This window comes from Capronia epimyces (assembly GCF_000585565.1).
Source record: "Capronia epimyces CBS 606.96 chromosome Unknown aczIQ-supercont1.4, whole genome shotgun sequence".
Classification (NCBI taxonomy): Eukaryota; Fungi; Ascomycota; class Eurotiomycetes; order Chaetothyriales; family Herpotrichiellaceae; genus Capronia; species Capronia epimyces.
This window is the reverse complement of record NW_006912907.1, coordinates 1,590,588-1,610,257: the sequence shown is the minus strand read 5'-3', so window position 1 is coordinate 1,610,257 and position 19,670 is coordinate 1,590,588. Positions and strand designations below refer to the sequence as shown.

At 53.4% G+C, this 19,670-nt stretch overlaps 6 protein-coding genes across 6 annotated transcripts; 2 read left to right on the top strand and 4 right to left on the bottom strand.

The window, feature by feature from the left end:
- Positions 1–53: 53 nt before the first annotated feature.
- Positions 54–505, top strand: A1O3_05213 (uncharacterized protein; the record flags this gene model as incomplete). The annotated part of the gene is made up of 2 exons (XM_007735339.1): positions 54–223; positions 277–505. The coding sequence occupies 2 exons, from the start codon at positions 54–56 to the stop codon at positions 503–505; spliced, it is 399 nt and encodes a 132-aa protein (XP_007733529.1).
- Positions 506–839: 334 nt separating this feature from the next.
- Positions 840–4,371, bottom strand: A1O3_05212 (uncharacterized protein; the record flags this gene model as incomplete). The annotated part of the gene is made up of 2 exons (XM_007735338.1): positions 840–2,233; positions 2,280–4,371. The coding sequence occupies 2 exons, from the start codon at positions 4,369–4,371 to the stop codon at positions 840–842; spliced, it is 3,486 nt and encodes a 1,161-aa protein (XP_007733528.1).
- Positions 4,372–5,640: 1,269 nt separating this feature from the next.
- Positions 5,641–5,868, top strand: A1O3_05211 (small nuclear ribonucleoprotein D2; the record flags this gene model as incomplete). Its single annotated transcript, XM_007735337.1, has 1 exon — positions 5,641–5,868. One exon carries the CDS (start codon positions 5,641–5,643, stop codon positions 5,866–5,868), a length of 228 nt encoding a protein of 75 aa, XP_007733527.1.
- Positions 5,869–6,219: 351 nt separating this feature from the next.
- Positions 6,220–7,998, bottom strand: A1O3_05210 (dihydroxyacetone kinase; the record flags this gene model as incomplete). The annotated part of the gene is made up of 1 exon (XM_007735336.1): positions 6,220–7,998. The coding sequence occupies one exon, from the start codon at positions 7,996–7,998 to the stop codon at positions 6,220–6,222; it is 1,779 nt and encodes a 592-aa protein (XP_007733526.1).
- Positions 7,999–8,986: 988 nt separating this feature from the next.
- On the bottom strand, positions 8,987–13,003 carry A1O3_05209 (uncharacterized protein; the record flags this gene model as incomplete). Its single annotated transcript, XM_007735335.1, has 1 exon — positions 8,987–13,003. The coding sequence occupies one exon, from the start codon at positions 13,001–13,003 to the stop codon at positions 8,987–8,989; it is 4,017 nt and encodes a 1,338-aa protein (XP_007733525.1).
- Positions 13,004–14,013: 1,010 nt separating this feature from the next.
- Positions 14,014–16,228, bottom strand: A1O3_05208 (uncharacterized protein; the record flags this gene model as incomplete). Its single annotated transcript, XM_007735334.1, has 3 exons — positions 14,014–14,280; positions 14,331–16,118; positions 16,178–16,228. The coding sequence occupies 3 exons, from the start codon at positions 16,226–16,228 to the stop codon at positions 14,014–14,016; spliced, it is 2,106 nt and encodes a 701-aa protein (XP_007733524.1).
- Between the last annotated feature and the right edge of the window lie 3,442 nt (positions 16,229–19,670).

Below are 19,670 nucleotides of genomic sequence, written 5' to 3'. Positions count from 1 at the left end.
CAGATTGAACGCAAGCCGACAACATCAAACAGCAAACAGCAAACTCTCTCAAGATGAGCGGTTCCATGTCAACTCCTCGGATTCTGCCGGCGCATCTCCATGCCTTCGCCCCCGGTAGCAGTGCTCATAACACCGTCCGCATTATGGGGATCATCAGCACCGTAAGTGGGGACCAGGCCACGCTGACCTGCTTAAACGACGCAGTCACAATCCTGCTGAACAGGTAAAGGTTACATGGAATTTGCCCAAAGGTTCCAAGGGGCTGACTGCGAGCAGAGACTCTCACCTTTCAGTGGGTTCGATGTACGAGGTTGTCGGGAAAGTCGTCAACATCGAGGGAGGACATGGTCTTGGGTTGCGAGTGCTGAGCAGCACAGAGTGGCCGCGAAATGAACAAGGGCAATTACCGGATCTCAAACTCTACGAAGCTGTGGTGGACTCTACACATCGCTACAAGAGCATCTTTTATGATGATGGCGAAGCCGGTACGGACACCGGACATTGAGGTACAGCATCACAATGGGTCATTTTCTAGCTTGGGTCACGCACGAGATGAGGCGTTAGGGGAAAAGATTGACATAGTAGTTAGAGCTCAGAGCTCGAAGTGCTGTACTACAAAGATCCATCATATTACTTATGAAAAGTCTGCTGGCGAGAATGACCAGCGGTGTGGTAACACTGGACAAGGATCCTTATTTCTGGTATCATCCATGTCATAAGCCCCTGACGTTAAAGCCTCTTCCAACTCCGCAATACACAATCAATCATAGACGCATACAGTCGAAGCAATTCGATTTCCACCAAGTCAGACTGCCATGGCCACGCTGGCCACAGCTCGTTCATTGCGCGTGTGGTTTCCTAGGACTTCTCCTTAATAAATGAGAAAGCTTTGTTGTTCCGGTCAGGCCTTCAGTGTCTGGGTCCGGATATGTCGGTTGCCCATCGTGGGGAGTTCCATTCACTGAAAGCATACCATCCCACAAAGCGTGCTCGTGGGTGTCCAAAAAGCTGAACAATCCTGGAGGTGGCGAACTGGGCATCGTGACATTGGCGTGAAAAGGATCATTGCAATCGCTGTGTAATTGGTCCGTCGTCAACTCAGAGAAGCTGAAATTGACCAACTGCTCGTTCGACATTGGGGAAGAGTTCTTGAGAGATGGCAAGTCAGGAAAGTCAAAGCAGAGCGCCTTGTTCGGAGTACTTTTCTTCGATGAGCCACGTAGGAGAGATTTGTTTTCCTCAGGCAACTCCAACGGTAGCGGAAGATCACTAGTCAACGCGTCGTGGATTGATCGCGAAAAAGGAGTCATTTCCAGCACATCCTTATGAGCGGTGCCTAACAGCGCTGTCAGTGCCGGATGTGTTGCTGACTTTGCCTTGGGAGTGCGGAAGTTAGGGTGCAATCCAGCATTGGGTGACAAGCCAGCGCCGAATTGACGTTGAGGTGTCTTCGAGGGAGTCTTCAGCAGCAATCGTTCAGAGCGCCTCTTTGGAGTCGGAGTCATAGGAGGCAATTCCACATCAGCAGGCCCCTCCTCGAACAGATCAGCGAGGCCGTCGTCCACGACAGTAGGTGCTGGGGCTGGAGCGATATTTTCTTTCCCATCCGCAGATATCTCAACAACCCCTGCTGACAGCGCAAAGACATCTCTGGTCTTGTTGAGCCTTGGACTCCGTCGGACGAATGCGGGAAGGCTAATTGTGGCTTTGGAAGACGACGTGGCTGGGCCTGGATCAGACCGGACCTGTACTTTGTCTGGCGACGGAAAGAGCTGCCTCCGTACGGGCTTTGGTGTCAGATCTATCTCGATGGGTACTCCTTCGGATCCATGTGCCTGTCCAGGGCTTGACTGAACCTGCCTTCCGTGGGCTCGATGGCGAAAGCTTGCCTGCAATCCCCTTGGTCCAGGTTCAGCACTACTAGCTCTGAACGTGTGCGGCATTTGAGGCAATTGTGGTTCAACATTGTCAGCCATGTAGTCATCGTTATTTGTTGCTTCATTTTCGTTTTCTTCAGCATCCGGAGCTTCGGTTGCGAAATCGGCCGGTGAAGAGTCATCACTCGCTGGGGTTTGGGCGTCACTCTTCAGATTTGAGTTTCCATTGGCTTTCTTCACAGCCTTTGAAGAAGAGTTGGTATTTCGCTTTCGCTTGCCCCTTTCCTTTGGATCTTTTTTCTGCCACTTTTCGGGCGGGCGTGGACACTTTTGCTTGTGGAACCATAGGCCGCACGCTAGATAGGTTAGTTACTTGTCATGTCTATGGAGTCAGGCACTCACGATTGCACAAAGTAATCGACGTCCACTCGTCTACCTCGTCTCCCGGTCTTCTTTCCACCTTGTACCCTCTGAAGGTCTTCACGCTCCCATCAGGGTTATGCGCAAGAATCTCCTTGTAACAACATTCGCCTTGGTCCAGGGATGTTTCAACATCGTCCCATGCACAGTCAAAGGTCTTAGCGTAAGCACGTCGCCACGCTGGGGTTTCGATGGATCCGCAATTGTCGCAGAAAGGTGGCATCTCCCCATTAGCAATTGCGTTCTCCAACCTTGCTTTGGTCTGTTCTTTGCCCACTTTCTTCCTGGATGCAGCTTTGGCTCTGGATTCTTCCCCCGTAGGCGCATCTGACATGAGCGCATCACTGTCTGGTGCCCATGTCTGTGAACGTTGAAACATCCTCGCCGGCGGATCGCTCTTTGGCAGTGGTGCCGGAGCTATTGTTTTCATACGTTGTTGATCTCGCTGTTCCTCCATGATCTGGCGAGCTCTTGGGATAGGTGCTGGTGCCAATCTGGGGGACGATGTGCTAGTCCGTAGAGCAGGTGTATATGACTGTGCTCTAGCTACCGGCCGCGATGACATGGGAAGAGGAGGCGGGATCATGTGAGGCTTTGGTTGGATTGCGGATCGATCTTCAAACACATTACCATCGCCAAAGACCAAAGGGTACAAATTAGCAGTGTTCTTGCTCCGCTCTCGTGTCTCATCACATCCTTCGCCATCTGGCTTGTCAATTATGAAATCCTCGAACTGGAGTGTCTGGTCATCTCCGAAAAGTTCGTCAAGCGTTTCACTTAGAAAGCCCGAATCATGGCCGTGATCAGCCAGAGGCGGAAGCGCAGGACTGGTGATCATTGAATGTTGCTGTTCGGGCATGACTGGAGGGGATGAGGGGATGTTTGCGGGAGTGCTGGAAAGGCTTCGTGCTCGAGTGTCTTCTGGAGAGGCGACAGGTATATTGAGAAGGTCGGGTCGAGGCGCTGATTCTGGACTGGGAGAAGACCCTCGGATCTGGGCTCCATGAACGAGGTTGCTTAGAGGATTCTTTCTTGGCCGTACTGATCGGCCACGTGGCTTTGACCTAGACGCTGGTACTGGTGTAGGCGGGCGGACTGGTTCCTCCGTCGAAAGGATTCCTTGGGTTGTGATCGCCGGATTGATCGCTATCGGACGTTGAAGACGCACACTCGACGCAATGCTTGCCGCGACACGTAATGATTCCGGCTGTCTTTCGATGTTGAGGTCGGACTTGGTAGGCCAATCGACTTTGGTTATTTTTGCTCGCTTTCTTGCCGGGCCGTCCTCGACGTTCTCGTCCCCACTATAGTACCCAGAGTTGAAAGAGTCACGACGCGCGTGAGATGTTGTTTGACGCGTTCCAGCCCGTGAGCTGGGACGAGACGAGGTCCCAGCCTGTCTCGTCGGAGCATTCAAGATTTGTGACGCGTTGGGCGTACCAGGTCTGCTGATTGGCCCAGAGCTCGGCACGTTCTCTCGACTAAGCATCCTCTGCATCGCTTCAAGACCCGAGGTATCAACCGGCGATGTCGATGAAGGCATAGTTTGTGTCGAGGAGCTGTTGCTCCACTGCGGTCGACTGCCGTCTTGGGAACTGACACTTCCCGAGCGATACCTTGCTGGTGCAAAGGTGCTCACCGGTGTTAGCCGAAGTCTGACCTCGAGCATCTCTTGCGCGTTCTTTGAGAATAGACCCATAACATTCTTGGTGAGCTTGCCCGTCACCATGGCTTCATTGTCGCCGCCTGCGCCCTGGTCTTGGTTGGCAAGTGCTCTGGACAGCATTCCCTGTCCCACCAACGGTGTATCGGGTTCTGAGTAGTCATATGCATAGACAGTATAGTCATTCTCGGGATGTGTGGTGAGCTCCGGGCTCGCGGTGGTGATAGCTTCCAAACACGTTCGGAGGTCGATGACGCCGATCTGATTTAGGTCGTCAACGAAGGCTGTCTGTACGTCCACGGGATGAGGCCACCTCGCCAGGTGATTATCCTTTTGCTCAACATCGAAAGTGTACAACACTTTGAGCCTGATCGTCCGTATTGAGACGCCCTCCGCCGGTGAGGACGCCATTTCGGGGTGGTGTCGAGACGCGAGGGGCAAGGCGGGTAGAAGCCTCGCGAACACGAGTCGTCACACCAGCGTCAGGATCGTCCCATCGCGTGTGGGGAAGGAAGGAGAGGAAGAGGAGGAAGAGTGAGAGAGGCGTGAGGATGTCAGTGTGAGAGGTGGGTCGTGTGTTCCTAGTTTCGTGTAGCAGGTAGGGAAATATCTTAGGACTGGATAGGACTTTGAATGCTTTGATGTTGCGGACGCCGATGCAATGCTGGTCTAGCTGTAAACGCGGTGACAAACAGGACGAGAAAGGCTTTTGTTGTCGGATGCTACAGAGGAAGAAGTCAAAGAGGAGTGAATGGCAGGAGAAGGTCAATGAAGAGTCGGGTGCAGAGCCAGGCTTTTGAGGAACGCGTGAACCAATGCGGCCCGTGTCCAGCTAACAAGAGGCGCGACCTCGGGGTGGGGACGCTTGAGTTGAGAAGCAGTGTCAGCGTGCAGGGCAGTGGTGGTGGCACCGTGGTGGTGGCCGGGGTGGAATGATGTAAGCTCAAGCCACACGCACCAGCCACAGCCACAGCCAAGCGCACGGCACAGACTGGGGCTGGACTGAAAAGGCAACTGTTCCGAGCATACGGCTCCTTGGCACGCCTCGAAAACGAGAAAGTAACAGGACTCTACAATCTCTCCATTTCTGCTTGCTGGGAATTCGACACTCTTTAAATACCTTTTGTGCTTCCGCAACATGGCAGACGCCTCCAAGATCCAGTATGCCCTCTCCCTCCCCGGCGCTATGACTCACCACCCTGGTCATTCTTATCTCCGCACGAGTCTGGGGGGTCTCGCTAGCCAGCCATGAAGTAGCCTGCTGACTTTGGTGCCTTTGATAGGGAGTTACTCAACAAACCCAGGAACGAGTTAACGTATGTCAATCCCCCGCCCTCGATTTTGATGTTCCTTCCCTTCCCCCCTGTGTGTCCGCCAACACAACAGCCGGTCCGCCCACCCCCCCTGTGCCGATGGATTCCGCTCCGCCCTCCATTTCCACCCCACCTCCTGTTGCTCATCGCATCAGAATATCCTGTCGCAGTCCTCAAATCATCTCTACTAAATCATGCATATGGACCTGGACCACTGCACTTCCCACCCATTGTATCAAACTTATCATCGCACTGCGTCAAGTGTCGACACGAGCCTTGTCGCACTCTACTAACTTTTCGCGCCAGTGAATATGAAGTCTCTCTCCTCGAAACACACGAATTGTCCACCGGGCCCCTCTCCATTCTCATGACCGCCACCCGAACACACACCCAAGTCCTCATCTCGTGTCGGAATAACCGAAAGCTCCTCGCGCGCGTCAAAGCATTCGATCGCCACTGCAACATGGTCTTGGAAAACGTGAAGGAAATGTGGACGGAGAAAGGAAAGGGCAACTCCAAAGGCGTCAACAAGGACAGATTCATCAGCAAAATGTTTCTACGGGGTGATAGCGTCATCTTGGTCTTGTTGAGTTGATTACGCCCGTGACGAACAAGGAGGAAGAGACTTAGCTTGCGCATGATGTGCACCAAGCAAGCTTGCCACGAGACATGGCACTGTTGAAATCACCACCTCCAACGTTTGGCGAAGGGCTAGCACCTTCAGGTGAGGTCGGAATGATGGCGTTTCCCGCCCATGGTGATATTGAAGTACATTTGGCCTCTGGCGCAAGCTGAAAGACGAGGTGCATGCAACCAGTAGCCAAAAAAAGATACCCAGCATCAACCCCAAAAGTCAGATTTTATTCAGCTACATGCAATCCATTATCTGATCCTTTTTCCGCCACCTATACCTCCAGCGCTTGTCTCATGTACTTTCTTACAGCGTCTAAAGAGCACCAGCAAGTCCACCCAGTAGTTCTTGCAGGCCCCAGGCACCGGGATCGGGTATCTTACCAATCCATTCGCTCTCCGAACCCACATAGACTGTCCGGCCCAGGCTAGCCTTCATGCTTTTCGTCTTCTCTGCCCCCTCTCTAGCAGCAGCGGCGGCCTTCTTGACGTCGTGGGTGCCGCTTAGGGTGTCAATAAACGGGACCAGTGCGTCCATCAGGGTTCTGTCACCCGGAACTGCCGGCGTATATCTGCCCAATGCTTGGAGACTGGATTTCAGTGCGGCGGCCCAGATCGGTGCATCTACCGCCCGTGAGGAACCGGTGTCTTGTTCTCGGAGGCCATGGACCAGGGCGTTTAGGAAAATGGCGTAGAGGGCGCCCGACGTCCCGTCCATGTGGTTCTCGACGACTGGGACAATCTTGTTAACGAATGCAACTGCATCGGTGGGCAAATCCCCTGACGAAAGCTCTTCGAGAACAGCCTCAGCGCCCCGTTTCAGGCCGATGCCACAGTCGCCGTCGCCAACAATCGTATCGAACTTGGTGACGTCTGGCTCAACAGCGATGAGGGTGTCCAGCCCTGCCTTGAGAACGGCGTGTGCCTGTTTAGGATCGATGGTCAACTTGCTGGGTTTAGCCTCGCCTGACTCAATCGATTTATCCATCGTTCCGGTGTTGTCGGCCTCCCACGTCGATGTCTGAATTGCTGCCGCCCAACCGACAGCCTCGGCAGGGGCATCAAGGAGTTCGAGCATGGACTTGCCCTCTCCAAGGCCAGTGTCTTCCAGCTTGAGTAGGGAGACAGAAAAGCCCAGCCCGTTCAGCGAGGTAATGAAGGTGCCTGAAATAACTCGCACTGGCACGATCTCCCAATTCTGTTTAAGCTGTTGGTGGACCTCGGCAACGATGCCACCCATCTCAAGATTGCTGACGCCACCTAAGTTATTGATCAGCAGCACCACCTTGTCCTTCTTCGTGATGTCCACATAGTGTCTGTCCGTGTCGTTCGGATCGAGCAGCTGGGCCAACATGGTCTTGACCAGCTCCGGCAGCGTTGCAGACACGCGATGACTGCCCGGCTCATTGTGAATACCCATTCCAATCTCGATCTCTTCAGTTGGGACGATCTCATCGGAGTTCGGATCAGGCGCGGCGCGGCCAGGGACGTGGACGTGCTCCATTGAGGCTCCAACAGACACCAGATTCCCGGCAACCTGCTTCGTCAAGTTGTAGACCTCCGCCAGACTTCCACCCGCCTCTGCAAGTGCACATGCGATCTTCAGGACCAAGATGGAGCCTCCAATCCCTCGTCTTCCCACCTTTCCACTCTTCGCCCGGCCCACACCAACATCGTCGCCGATCGCATAGAACTCGGTGTCGATCCCTGCGGCTTTTGCTTTCTCCGCCGCCAGTCCGAAGTTCAGGATGTCTCCCGTATACGAAAAAGTAAAGATTCCGATGCCTTTCTCCGTTGGGACCCTCGAAAGCGCAGCACGTCGGACAGCTTCGGCACTGGGGCTGGCGAAGATTGTGCCGGCGACAGCAGCAGTGAGGAAGCCCTTTCCGACGAAACCGGCAAATGCAGGCTCATGACCAGAGCCTCCTCCAGATATAATGGAGACTTTCGGTTCCTTCAACGAGTCTTTTGTAGGTTTGCGATACACGATTTTATTTTCTAGGTCCAAAGAAAGGGAAGGGTTTGTGAGGGTTAAACTGTGTAAGGCCGAGTGGACCAGGTGAGTAGGATCGTCGATGAAATGCTTGGTCTGCATCTTGAACGTATGACTCTCTGGAGATCCCTGCGATAGTGAAGAAGCAAAGAATCAAGCTGAGAGAGGAGGGAGAAGGGAGAAGGGCGGAGGGAGAATATAGCAGACTGATGAACTACGGGGGGCGCAACTTCGAGCAACTGCGGTGCGGGGAAATGGGAACAACGTCGGCGGCCCAGTGGCGTGGAGGGCACCTTAGGGCCCCTAAGCCTCTTCTCGCTTCCCTTCCACCCATTCAGCATCTCCCCCGTGACCTTGGGCCCTAAGGCTCTCTCACGTGAAGCCAGTGTGGCGCTCTCCCGTACGCACCTCGGTGCCAGGCACCGAAACCGAACCACGCAGTCGTTGAGGACCATACCACATTCTCCAGTCCCAGAGCGCACTCTTTCGCTTGTCCAACCTTCAACTCAACTTCACGGCACTACCGGAGAGGAATTCTTCGATTGGAATCGACTCCCTATCTGCCCTGCCACGCACTGATCCCCGTCGTCTTGCTCGAGTTGACCGCCGTCTGCGCCGTGTCGGTCGGAAATCCGATTTGGGTATTCCGCTATCCTTCTCATGCTTACAACCAGTGGAAGAGGTGGGTTTTCGAGGCGTAAAAAGAGCGTGAAGACCCGCGCATGAAGCCGTTCGTACAAATGTGGCCTGTGGCCTCCTCATGATGAGAACGGTGTTGGGCCGAGTGCGCGCCCCCACCTCGGTCTTTTACCGAGCATCCCACTTTCCTGGAGGCTGGTTTGGTGCCAGATCTCATCAGTCCTTCAGAAAGAGAATGTTGCGGAGCAGTGGCGCCTATAGCTGATAACAGTCGTGGTTCATTCAGGACTCCGTCTCTCCCACGGAATATCCGCCTGCGATTCTCCTGGAGGACTCCTCGTTGTGGTACTACTACCGGACAGAATCCGGATGCAAGTAACGATCGCCTTGTATCTAAGAGCTATAGATGGACATGGTGTATCTATACTCACCAGATGCAACCTACCCAGTATCATTTATCCTGGCCGTTCAACTCGACAAGATGCCTCACAATGTCGAAAAGCCCGCCGTCATCGCCCACGGCGCTCGGCGTGTCGATGCGCTTCCTCAGCTGCTCGTCTAGAAGAGCCCGCAACCTGGAGACCAAGACACCGATCCTAGCCCATCCGCGCAACTTCAGCCAGCCATCCACCAAGATGCCTGCGCCAGAGGTCTGTACCTCAATAGGTCCGCCAAAGAGCAGAAGCGCGTAAGAATTCAAGGGTGTAAGGTCTCTGATGAAGGTCTTGCTCGTCTCCATTTTGGCAAAGTAGCTCACAAACGCCGCCGCACCGGAGTAGCCCTGGGCATCGAATAGAACGCTGCTCGGATGCACAAAAACACGCCCGTTCTCTTCATTGAAGTATTTGATGGTACGGGCGTCCGGGTCAAGTTCTTTGGCGCCCGTCATCGATGCGATGTACTTCTTGTCTGGCATCTGGATGCGCGCGATCTGCGGGTTCAGTGCGCCGGCGATGAGGGCCCGGAGGAGCATGGTGTTGCGTCTATTGTGGTTGTGCGACGAGGAAGAGTCGGCGCGGTATCCGGCTGGCAGGAGACCCGTTTCAATCAGGGAGTCGAGCAGCTGGCGCCGTGTCGAGTCGATATCGCGCAGTGTTTGTTGCGAGAGAAACTTGGCTGAACACCACTCCTGCAGGTCTCTGTATCCAAGACTGGAAGAGAGGTCTTTCCACTGCTCGAACGCAGCACCGTCAAGCAACAAGTCTCCGTCGGATACGGGGAACGATGTTCGCGCCTGCTTTGCTTCATCGCGCTTGTCCCTCGGAGAGGCGAAAGGGCTCTTCGTAGTCAGGATTGCGGCGACGGTCAGGCATGGCTCCAGGCAGTCGAACAGAACGCCGTAGACCAGCAACTTGGCGCATCGGAGGTCGGCGGGGATCATGGCCAAATACGTTCCCAGACCTGTCAGGCTGTCGTCTTCCAACGCTCCCATCCGCCGCAGCGTCTTCATGGCCGTAGCGATGGCGCGACTATCGGGTGGCGAGATGGTGCTAGCTAGGAATTCTTCGACATTGCGGTCCGATCCGGTCGCTTTGACTGAGAGACAAAGCTGCTCCAGCGGTGTCCGGTGCATTTCTGGTGCGGCGGCGGGAGCCATGCTGGCCTCAACATTCTTGGTGAACAACTTGTAGCATTTTCCCGCTTGCACTCTGCCGGCTCGACCGCGCCGTTGCTTGCACGCCGCCTGGGATGCCCACACCTCTTCAAGGCGGACGACGTTTGAAACGGGGTCGTAGTGTGTCTCCTTGACTTTCCCCGAGTCGATCACAGCGACAATGTCTTCGATCGTGATCGACGTCTCTGCGACATTAGTGGCCACCACTACCTTCCGTTTACCGCGAGGCGCCGCTCTGAAGACCAGCCGCTGGTTAGCAGGTGTCAGAGACGCATGGAGCGGTAGGCCGTGGATCTTTGTCGAGTCACTCAGCATCCTAAGGCAACGATCGATCTCCATTGTGCCAGGCATGAATATCAAGATACCTCCAGTAGAAGCGCCCAGTTGTTCATCAATGCTATGCACTAGAGATGCAATCAGCTGGTAATTGATGCCCATTCCCAAGCTCTGGATAGCCTTGCCGACATCTAGCTGAGAGGGGCTTTCTGTGTCATCAGTGCCCCGCCGAGTTCCCTTGTTTAAAAGGCGTACCACATCATCAAGGTAGTAATCCTGCACCGGGTACGTACGGCCCTCGATGTGGACTCTGCTCACGACACTATCACCACCAAAATATGCGGCAAAGGTGTCCGCGTTGAGCGTCGCACTCATCAGCACAATTTTGAGTTGAGGAAGTGCTGCCATCGCCCCACGCAGTAAAGCCAGTAGGAAGTCTGTGTCCAGAGACCGTTCGTGCACTTCGTCCACAAAGACATGGCTGACATTTTCCAGTGCAGAGTTGATGCCTTTCGAGTTCTGCAATTGGCGAAGAAGAACACCAGTCGTCATGAAGGTGATTTTGGTCCTCGAGCACACCTTGGAGTCGCCTCTTATGGTATATCCAACCTCACCTCCTTCGTTGGTGCATCTTTCTGTACTGACACGGTCGGAGAGCGACAGCGCAGCGACCCGCCTTGGTTGAGTGCAGATGAGATTAGTTGAAGCTCCCTTCATGGTCTGGATGGCATCGTCCAGAATGAATTGGATGGCTTGTGTACTCTTTCCTGAACCCGTCTCGCCCGTGATGAGTGTAACTTGAGCTCGACTGACTGCCTCGATGATAGCGGCTTTTTTAGACCATGCGGGAAGTGTCCTTCGGGCGGCGTTCATTTTCTCCTGTCTCTCCGAGCGTTGCCGGATCGTCCATTCGTCAAGTATCGCTTTGTTGGATCGCACCTCTTTGAGATGAGCTCGATCTCTCGTCCTGCCACTATGTGCCGCAGGCTGTGCCTCGGTGTCAGGGATATGAGGCTGACCTTTCAGCGAAGGAGATACGATTTCCAAATCACTCAGCCGGCCAGGGTTTGCGATGATGCTCGGTATTGAAGTTTCAAGCCACTCCAATAGGCTAAATATCATCTGGTCCCCAAGAAGGTTCTCCTGTGCATGGATGATTGCCTTCTTTGTAATGCTCAGGCGGACATAACTTGGTAGCGTGGGAGCTTCGACCAAGATCACAGGTGGGGACGATGCTGGATACCCGGTGATAGGGCGACGAAAGTGAAATACCGCCGGCAGGTTGGATGTTTGGTCTGCTTGAATCGAGCATTTATTGGGCCCCTCCAACGTGAATCGCTCGTCGAGAATGGCTTCTAGGGTCGTCATTTCTTCGGCCCAGATATCCCCATCTAATGCGGTAAACTCCAGGCTTTCCGGTCTCGGAGGCACCAGGCGTGCCTGAAGCGCTTCCAGAGCCAGCCCTTCATCGCCATCATTGTCGCGCAAAGCCTGGATGCAAAGCTGAGTCGAGTAGCCACCCTCAGCCAGCCGGTTTAATTTTGCATCCATCGCCAAATCACTGTTCACCAAACTGACTCCAGCACTATAGCCGGGTGGGAAGCTCCACGCAGGCAGAGAGTCTTCAGGCACATGCGTCAGCAGCCACTCCAGAACTTCCTCTCGGCTACCACAGTAGTTCAGGGCTTCCTCGATGTGACTGGTTTGAAATCCAAACTTGGAGAGATCGGACACGATCAATGCTCTTGATGCATGTGATATCCTCAAATGATGTGGGTTCCAAATGCTTCGTGTTCTGATCATTGCTTCGATACGTGAGCGGACATTCTCGCCTAACTCGATCCTTGGTGCATAACCCCACCCCTTCAAGTTGGCATTGGAAGACGCGGGATGCACAAGGCTGAGTGAGTCAAGCTTGAGCGCCTGCGTCGCCTGATCCTGTTTCCGTTTCTCCATGGCTCCCTTGATGTCGTGTCTCTTAGCGTCCGCCGCGAAGGGGTCGGCATCATATTTCCATGCCCGGCCTTCCTTGACGTCATCATCTTTGAGTCGTTGGAATTCACCTTTCCAAAGGTCTCGGTAAGTTGGAGGCAATGTCATAGCCAGGTTTTTCATGCTACACACCCGGAACAATGCGTATGTCGCAGCGAAGTGGCGTGCCTCAAGAGCAGACGGCTGGTCTGCAAGATGGGCGTGAGTCGCTGGCAGTTGAAAAGGAGGCAGTTTCGTGAGTTCTCGGGTCTTGGGATCTGTCTTGGACAACACAACCCAGGATCTATGCAAGCTCTCACCGTTGGCACTGGTCGGTAGCTGGCGGCCTTGATATTCTGGTTTGTTCCATTTCTGGCGCTGGCAGTGCTCTGACAAGAAGTTCATAGGTAGCTTGCCCGTCCAAGATGCGCCTCCTATGATCTTCCGTGCGTCCGGCCGCGGCGGGCCTTCGGGTTCCTTTTCATCTCTTTTCTTTTTTTCAGTCTGCTTGTTAGTGAACACAATGTGCTCACTATCTGGGACCGTGGGGGTCGACTTTTTTGAGGAGGGTTTCTTCCCGGTCCCAGAACCCTTTTTGGGTGCCATTGAGTCCAGACAATTAAATTATGTGGTGCCAGCCAGAAGTAGAAGCCGTACCGCCGTACCGCTTACCGCCTTACCTTGCCAAATAATATGAGGTCGCAGAAGTCAAAACTCAGACATTGATTCTGAACAGCATTCCTGGCAGAAAGCAGCTTTTATCCTCACCACAAGCATTGGAACGAATGGGTAACGACCCAACCAAGATTTCATCGACGACTGAAGCAACTTTCACTGGTACTGTAAGACGAAGGAAGAGAGGCTTGATTACTTCGCCTGAAGACATTGCAAGTAGTTCGGCAAACCTGCCAAACGTGACATCACGTGACAGCATCCGGCTCAGCCTCGTCACCCCTTTTCGCTAGCCTTACTGACAAGGCTTGACGACACTTTGCCCGTGTATTCTTAGCAGATTCTGACCAGGAGACCTGTTGGCACGCAGTTTGGGGTCTTCAAGGAACAATTGCAAGACATTATTAGCATTTGGGAGGGACTTGGAATTTGACATCTTCCCAGGCCTATTATTTGCAATTATTTCTCACAGCACAATTTTGTTGCTTGGTGGCCGATGAAGCCATTTTATCGTACGGTGCAATCCCTTGGTTCCCGAAGCCCGAGATAATTCAGGCCCAAGCTCCGGCCATAGTCTCCAAGGTAACCATGAAGCGTGTGCCCACGGTACGCCGTTAAGAACACCAACACACCGGTGCATGACCGAAACAGGATAATTCTCAGCTCCCTACCCCCCGATTTCCATGCAAATGATGCCAATCAATGAGTCATGACTTCGTGCGTTCTCGTGAATGTTCCTCGATGAAGAATGGAGAAACCATAAAATTAAACTTGAATGGTGAACCATGAGCAATGATATCCGAGCTCATGAGGCTCCAGCCGAAGAAGAAACCATTCCGAAAGTGTGACGGATATCCGCCTTGTGAGTCTCAAACTGTTAAGCACCCATTTTTGTATGCTGACCAATGGTTGCGTCGCCATTTGGACGTGTTTGAAGAGATTCTTCATGCGCGGAAATAAGAAACCCCATCATAGTACGTCGGCATTGCTGGTTGAGGTAAAGTCAACATAGCAGCTTGATCCGGCAGTTGGAAGCCCCTCTGAATTTCCGTCTCAACGAAAGCGGATGCTCTCTTGTAACGTTTGTCGCAGTACTTGTTGAAGACGGCACTATGGTGTTTCCGCGGATCTTCACAGCAGTCCAGTAAGAGATTGACCAGGGGTCTGAGTTGAGAATACGTGTATCCTGAATAACAAACGTGGTGTGGAGTCTAACTCTGAGTCAGCAGTCGAGTCTGGTTCATATCGCTCGTGGACTTACCCAGGTTCCTTTTCGCAGCATGGTACGTGCCAGGCAATGTGAAGCTGCAGCTGTGAAGCTGGGCGGACTACCGATGAAGCGTTCATCCATCAAGGTGACCTCGAGGAAATACTTGGCCAAAGTCCTAGTCTCCAGGTCGTAGTCGTCTGCCTTGCTGATTCTGCGCAGAAAGCTCATCGGGCCAGGCCAGCCGAGCTCGAATTGGAGCATGGTGAGCATGAATCGTTCAGCTTTAAGTATCTCATCCATGCTGTAGCCACCGTCCACCATGTACACAATCTCCTGCACAGAGGGGCAGTTGATCTCCTCATATTTGGCCGCGATGAAGATGGCTGTTGCACCAACCAACTGCAACTTGCCCAGAGACACAACTTTGCAGGAGAGAAACCGGTCGATATAATTGACGCAGAGGAACAATGTCTCCGGTAGCAAATTGAACCGGAGATGCACTTGGACAAGCCAATCCATCAACACCGAGCGCATAGACCACTGGATTTCGTGTTGGTTCTCCATGTAATGCGGGTTGGGTAGCATTTTCAACTCGAGTTGTTTCATGTATTCGAAAATCTCATCGCCATATTCTGCGACCATGCTGGTGTCATAGCTTTCATCTTCTATTTCCTCCGGGGACCGAGTGGCCTCGACCAACTGTTTCGCAGCGGCAATCTCCTTCCGGGCGCGCTGGTTCATTTGCGGGAAGAGAACAGCGGTGGCTGCGCCGGTAGTGTTTTCGCCTCTAGATCGAAATGACCTGGCCGTCACGTAATCTTCCTCTCCGTAGTTGTCGTCATCTTCCTCGTCCCAATACTCTTCCTGTTCTATTTGTCGTTGGACGTAGGTATGATGAGGGTTCAGAGGAGGTACCGCTTCAACCGGGTTCACAAGCTTCGAAACTGCGATTTGTTGTGTCTCGGGCCTACCGACACCTGTAGCACTCGACTCCGAGGGCGCTGATTCGAAGTTGGAAGACACATCGCCCAGCTGTTGGCGCAGGGTGACAAGATAACCGGAGGATTCTGAGACGGTAGTCACAGTCTCCTTCAGGGCAGACTCGTTGTTCGACTCGCTGGACAAACGAGCACCTAGGCTGACCTCGTCGATGCTTGGCAAGCTGGTCTCAGTCTGAGTGTGATCGACCTCTTTAACCGGTTCGACGAAGATTTGCGATTGGGGCGGGAGCAGACAAGGTTGATGGTTGCCATCGAGCTTTCCAGATACCGCTTCGCTCTCCTTCACGTCATAATGTCTTGTGGATTGTACATTGACACCCGTTGAATGTAAGAGTGAATTGCCAATCTCTTGGACCGCACCCAATCGAGAATCTTTGAAGACCGTTGTATGTCGCTTGCTCAATGTCTTCTTAGCGGCGACAACCTGCGATGGGAATTGCCCTGTTTCTGACGTGGGGTTGAGGGAGTTCTCTGGTGCAACGTTGTTGTTTGCCCCAGTGATGATGCTTCTCAAGGCGGAAACAGAACGAGGTCTTTGTGGTCTAATAAGGCCCACGGATTTTCTTTCGTAGAGAAGTTGGGCGGGTTTGACTGTTGGTTGCAAGCTAGCCTTCGTGTGCAAACTGGAGTCATCTTTACTGGGTCTTGTCCCCGCTGCAATATTGCTAACGTCGCCAAAGGCAGTTCGTTTGGGTGCGGCTTTCAGTCCATGTTCTCCAGGTAAGGTCGTTAGCGCAGGAGATGATTTGTTTCGGTGATGGATCGCCTTGGTAACATGGCTATCGGGAGGAAGGTTCTCGTCGTTCTTTACGCGTATGCTGCGGAATGGGCGCTGGGGCTAGTAAACGATGCATTGTTAGCACGACAGCAATGGAAGGGGAGGAGTTTGGGAAGCACCCATGGAGCAGGGCAGCCGAAGTCGCGCATTGAATGGCGGACGGCATTCATATCCAACTGTCTGACTTACTTTGACATCCATCTTCCGCTGTTCTATCGGTAGCTCAGATGCGAAAGCACTCGAAGTTGAGGTCTGGAAGGGTGGTTGTCCTGAGAGGCTGCTGCTCGAGACGATACGCCCCTACTTTTTGCAAAACGCGACGGAGCCGAAAGCATCAGTCGAGAAGGGAGGAGTAGACAGGACGAACGTAGGTGAGAGAGAGAGGGCCAGAGCCGAGCTGTGTATCAATGCTGAAGCTATGCCTGAGGAAGCTGAAGAGTGCACGGCATATTGTGGGCCATAGCAACAAAACACAGGCAATGTAAACAATGGTTGGAAGTCAATTGCAGCATGAACCAACTGCGCAGCAAACTGGCAGCGGCTCTTGCCGCTCTTGCACTGGCACGCTCGCCAAGCAAGTCTAGCCTGTTGTGGCTATATCAACAGATGCCTTAAAACACGGTTATCCAGACCACCTGTTTATTGCATTTCCTCTTCCATCTCCATTCGGAGGTGAGTCTACTGAACAGGAACTTTTACAGGACTTTGGAAATTCTGTCCGGCCGAGATGCGCATTTTTCAGCGTGACTGTATCATGAATGACCATCGAAATAGCAATATCGTCTTTATGACGTCAACGCGTCGCGCGGGAACGCGTAGTCACATGATCAGGCTATCCTATTTCACTTTCCACTTTGGCCCGTCCCCCAAGTTTTTCCACATTACCACGGGAGCAGACTCGATGATCAACGCTCCTTCTTGTGAATTGACACAGGATGATGCGGTGCCTGACTCCGATGCGACGCTGTTTTGCAATCAACTCTAACCATAGGTTCTTCTTGGGTGCCGCGAAAACGGATCTGTTTGAATTTCCGAACCTTAGGATAGTTGGAAGCACCGGGCGCTTACTCAACACCAACAATGTCCCGGACATCCAATGATCCCACCTTATCACGCATGTATGGTGTAGAGTCTCATGTTGTTTCAAGATGCAGATGCTTTCTCCCTTCATTCGGCTATGACTGTAGAAAGCTCTGCAGCACGGACAACTTCCTTCTATGCTGCAGTAAATCGGCGGCAATATGACATGTTCGGGTAGGCTTGTTCGGTTCGAGACCAGCGCATCGATCAACAATGTAAGCTATGTGTCGATGGTGATAGGAGATAGTTACCATAGGAGGAAGCAGGGGCTCCAAGAGGCCACATTTCGCAAACCGGCTTTACCCAGCACGAACCCTAATTTTTATAATTTCGCAATCTTGGTGTGGAAGGCCTGTCATCTCCCTAACTATGCCGCGTTGTGCTTATCTCACACACATCTGGGGGATCTATCTGCCGCAGCACGCTTGGGGACTCCGACAAGTCTGGCGCTGACCCGGTGATACGAACCTTTTTATCCAAATTCAATCCCGGTAGATTGAGCAATCCGTTGATCGTTCGTAGATATGGAATGTGGGGATACCCGCAGGTTGGACGGTCAATAGTAGAAACTTGACGTTGTTCATCAATCTCAGCTGCATTTGGCGACACTGACATTATTGACTGGTCTCGGAATAGCAACGGGAGCCGGCCGGACGCTTCCAACTCGAGTCATATCGAGGCCGTCTATTGCACGTGCACCAAAGGTTATCAAGCAGCGAAATTGCGCCGGTGCGAGCTTGCGGCTATGCGCCAAGTGCCTCGTCGATCGACGTACGACGACGTACTCCGTAGAAGGGTGCCGGATGGGGCGAGGGGTGAACCGTCGATTCCCGGGCGGCCGGGCAGAGGGCAGAGGGCAGAGAACCAACAAGACTGGGCAATGAGCTTTGCCGCCGTGACAGCTCGAACAATGATAAATAATGCATCCGCAAGAGCTCTTGTACGGAGTGTGTATCTGCTGACAAGCCGGAGGGCTAAACTGCATGGACTGCCAGTGCGTGAAGGGCGACTCCAATCCCGGGTGAAGTGTTGCAGTTTGTGGCCGCCAGTGCGCCAGCCTACGTCCGACCAGCCGGGGATTGGGAGAATGGTTGGCTGGCATGGCTCCTATGGCTTGCGTGTCTTGACCATGGCTAAGGCTTAAGGGCTCCATGGGCTCTGAACGGGACCCAAGGAACCTAAGCCAGCAGCCAACACTCCACCCTTTACGGCTCATACGCTGACGCCCTGCTAACCCGGGTCATCTTCACCATACAGACCTGACTGACTCGCTGCCCTCCAGCCTCAGTGGGAGTCAGTGAGGGGTTTTGCGGTTGGATTGTTTTAGCAGACCGCATCGCCTGGTCTGGCTCGCTTGCTGTCCTCACTTTTCCGACCCTGTGTCCCAGAGCGTCTCCTACCGCAGCGCCCAGCGCCGGTCGACTGCCTCATGATCCTACTTTTGCCTTTCGGTTTCGCTGTCTGAGGGCTCAGGCCCGCCAGTGAAGTGCCAACAGAGCCTGCGGCGACCCCCCAAGAGACCAGCAGGAGGACGTCGCTTTGGTGCCATTGGCCGTAGCTCGGCGACCGTCCCGTCACAAGATAGCGCCGCCAATGCGATCCCTATGTCATGTATCCGTAAGGTATGTAGTAGCGGTGGTGGTAGTGGTAGTAGCACGTAGCATGTTGGCAACTCGCTTGAGGGCGGAAGATAGCACCAGCGCCAGGTCAGGCACTTCAACCTCGTACATACTCTCCCAGCTGCAAGGCTCTTTCCCCCACGATAGTTGTTCGGGGCTGTCCTTTTCACTACAGTACTTCCTGTTACTTAGGCCGTCTGGACGAATTGCCCGCGGTTCTTCTACTCCCTTCGAAGTCACGTTCTTGTGGTACAGTACGAGACTCGTACTTATTACTGTACTGGGTTGAAACCTGAATGACCCACTGCGCCCAAGCCAACCTGATCGGTAACCTTCGCACCTCGCTTCTTCACCACCTCTTCTCTTCATCTTCAATTCGTTCTCCAGCTCTACCGACCCTTCGACTGGTAGTTGGGAGGCTTGCTTAACTATATACACTTCTAACCGGTCTCTCGGTACTCTAGAGCCCTCCATCCTTCCAACCAGCACCGTCGCAGCCACAGGCTCTTATCCTCGACCATGCCTGGACGGTAGAGCCGGATCATATTATTCACACTATCACTCGCTTTGCGCGGTCTCTGCTGCCGTATAGTCCCCTTGTGAACTCATTGCCAGGCTAGCGCTTCACCTCCAGGGCAGTCGTTCATTGTAAGTTGTGCATAAAAGGACGGTAGACGCAGTCTGCCGCCCTGTCAACCGCCTCCCATCCTTTGAAGGCAGGACCACAACTGCCTTTGTCCAACCCCATCCTCTACACTCTCTTGGATGTCTAGCCGCTGATTGTTCCATCTGAAGCTCCCTGACGTCTGTGGTCAAGCCGAGTTTCTTCCATCTCCTCTCAATTTGTCGAAGCGAACCTTACAAGAGACCGAAGACTGCGCCAAGGGACAAGAGGCTCGTCACCTATTACTTC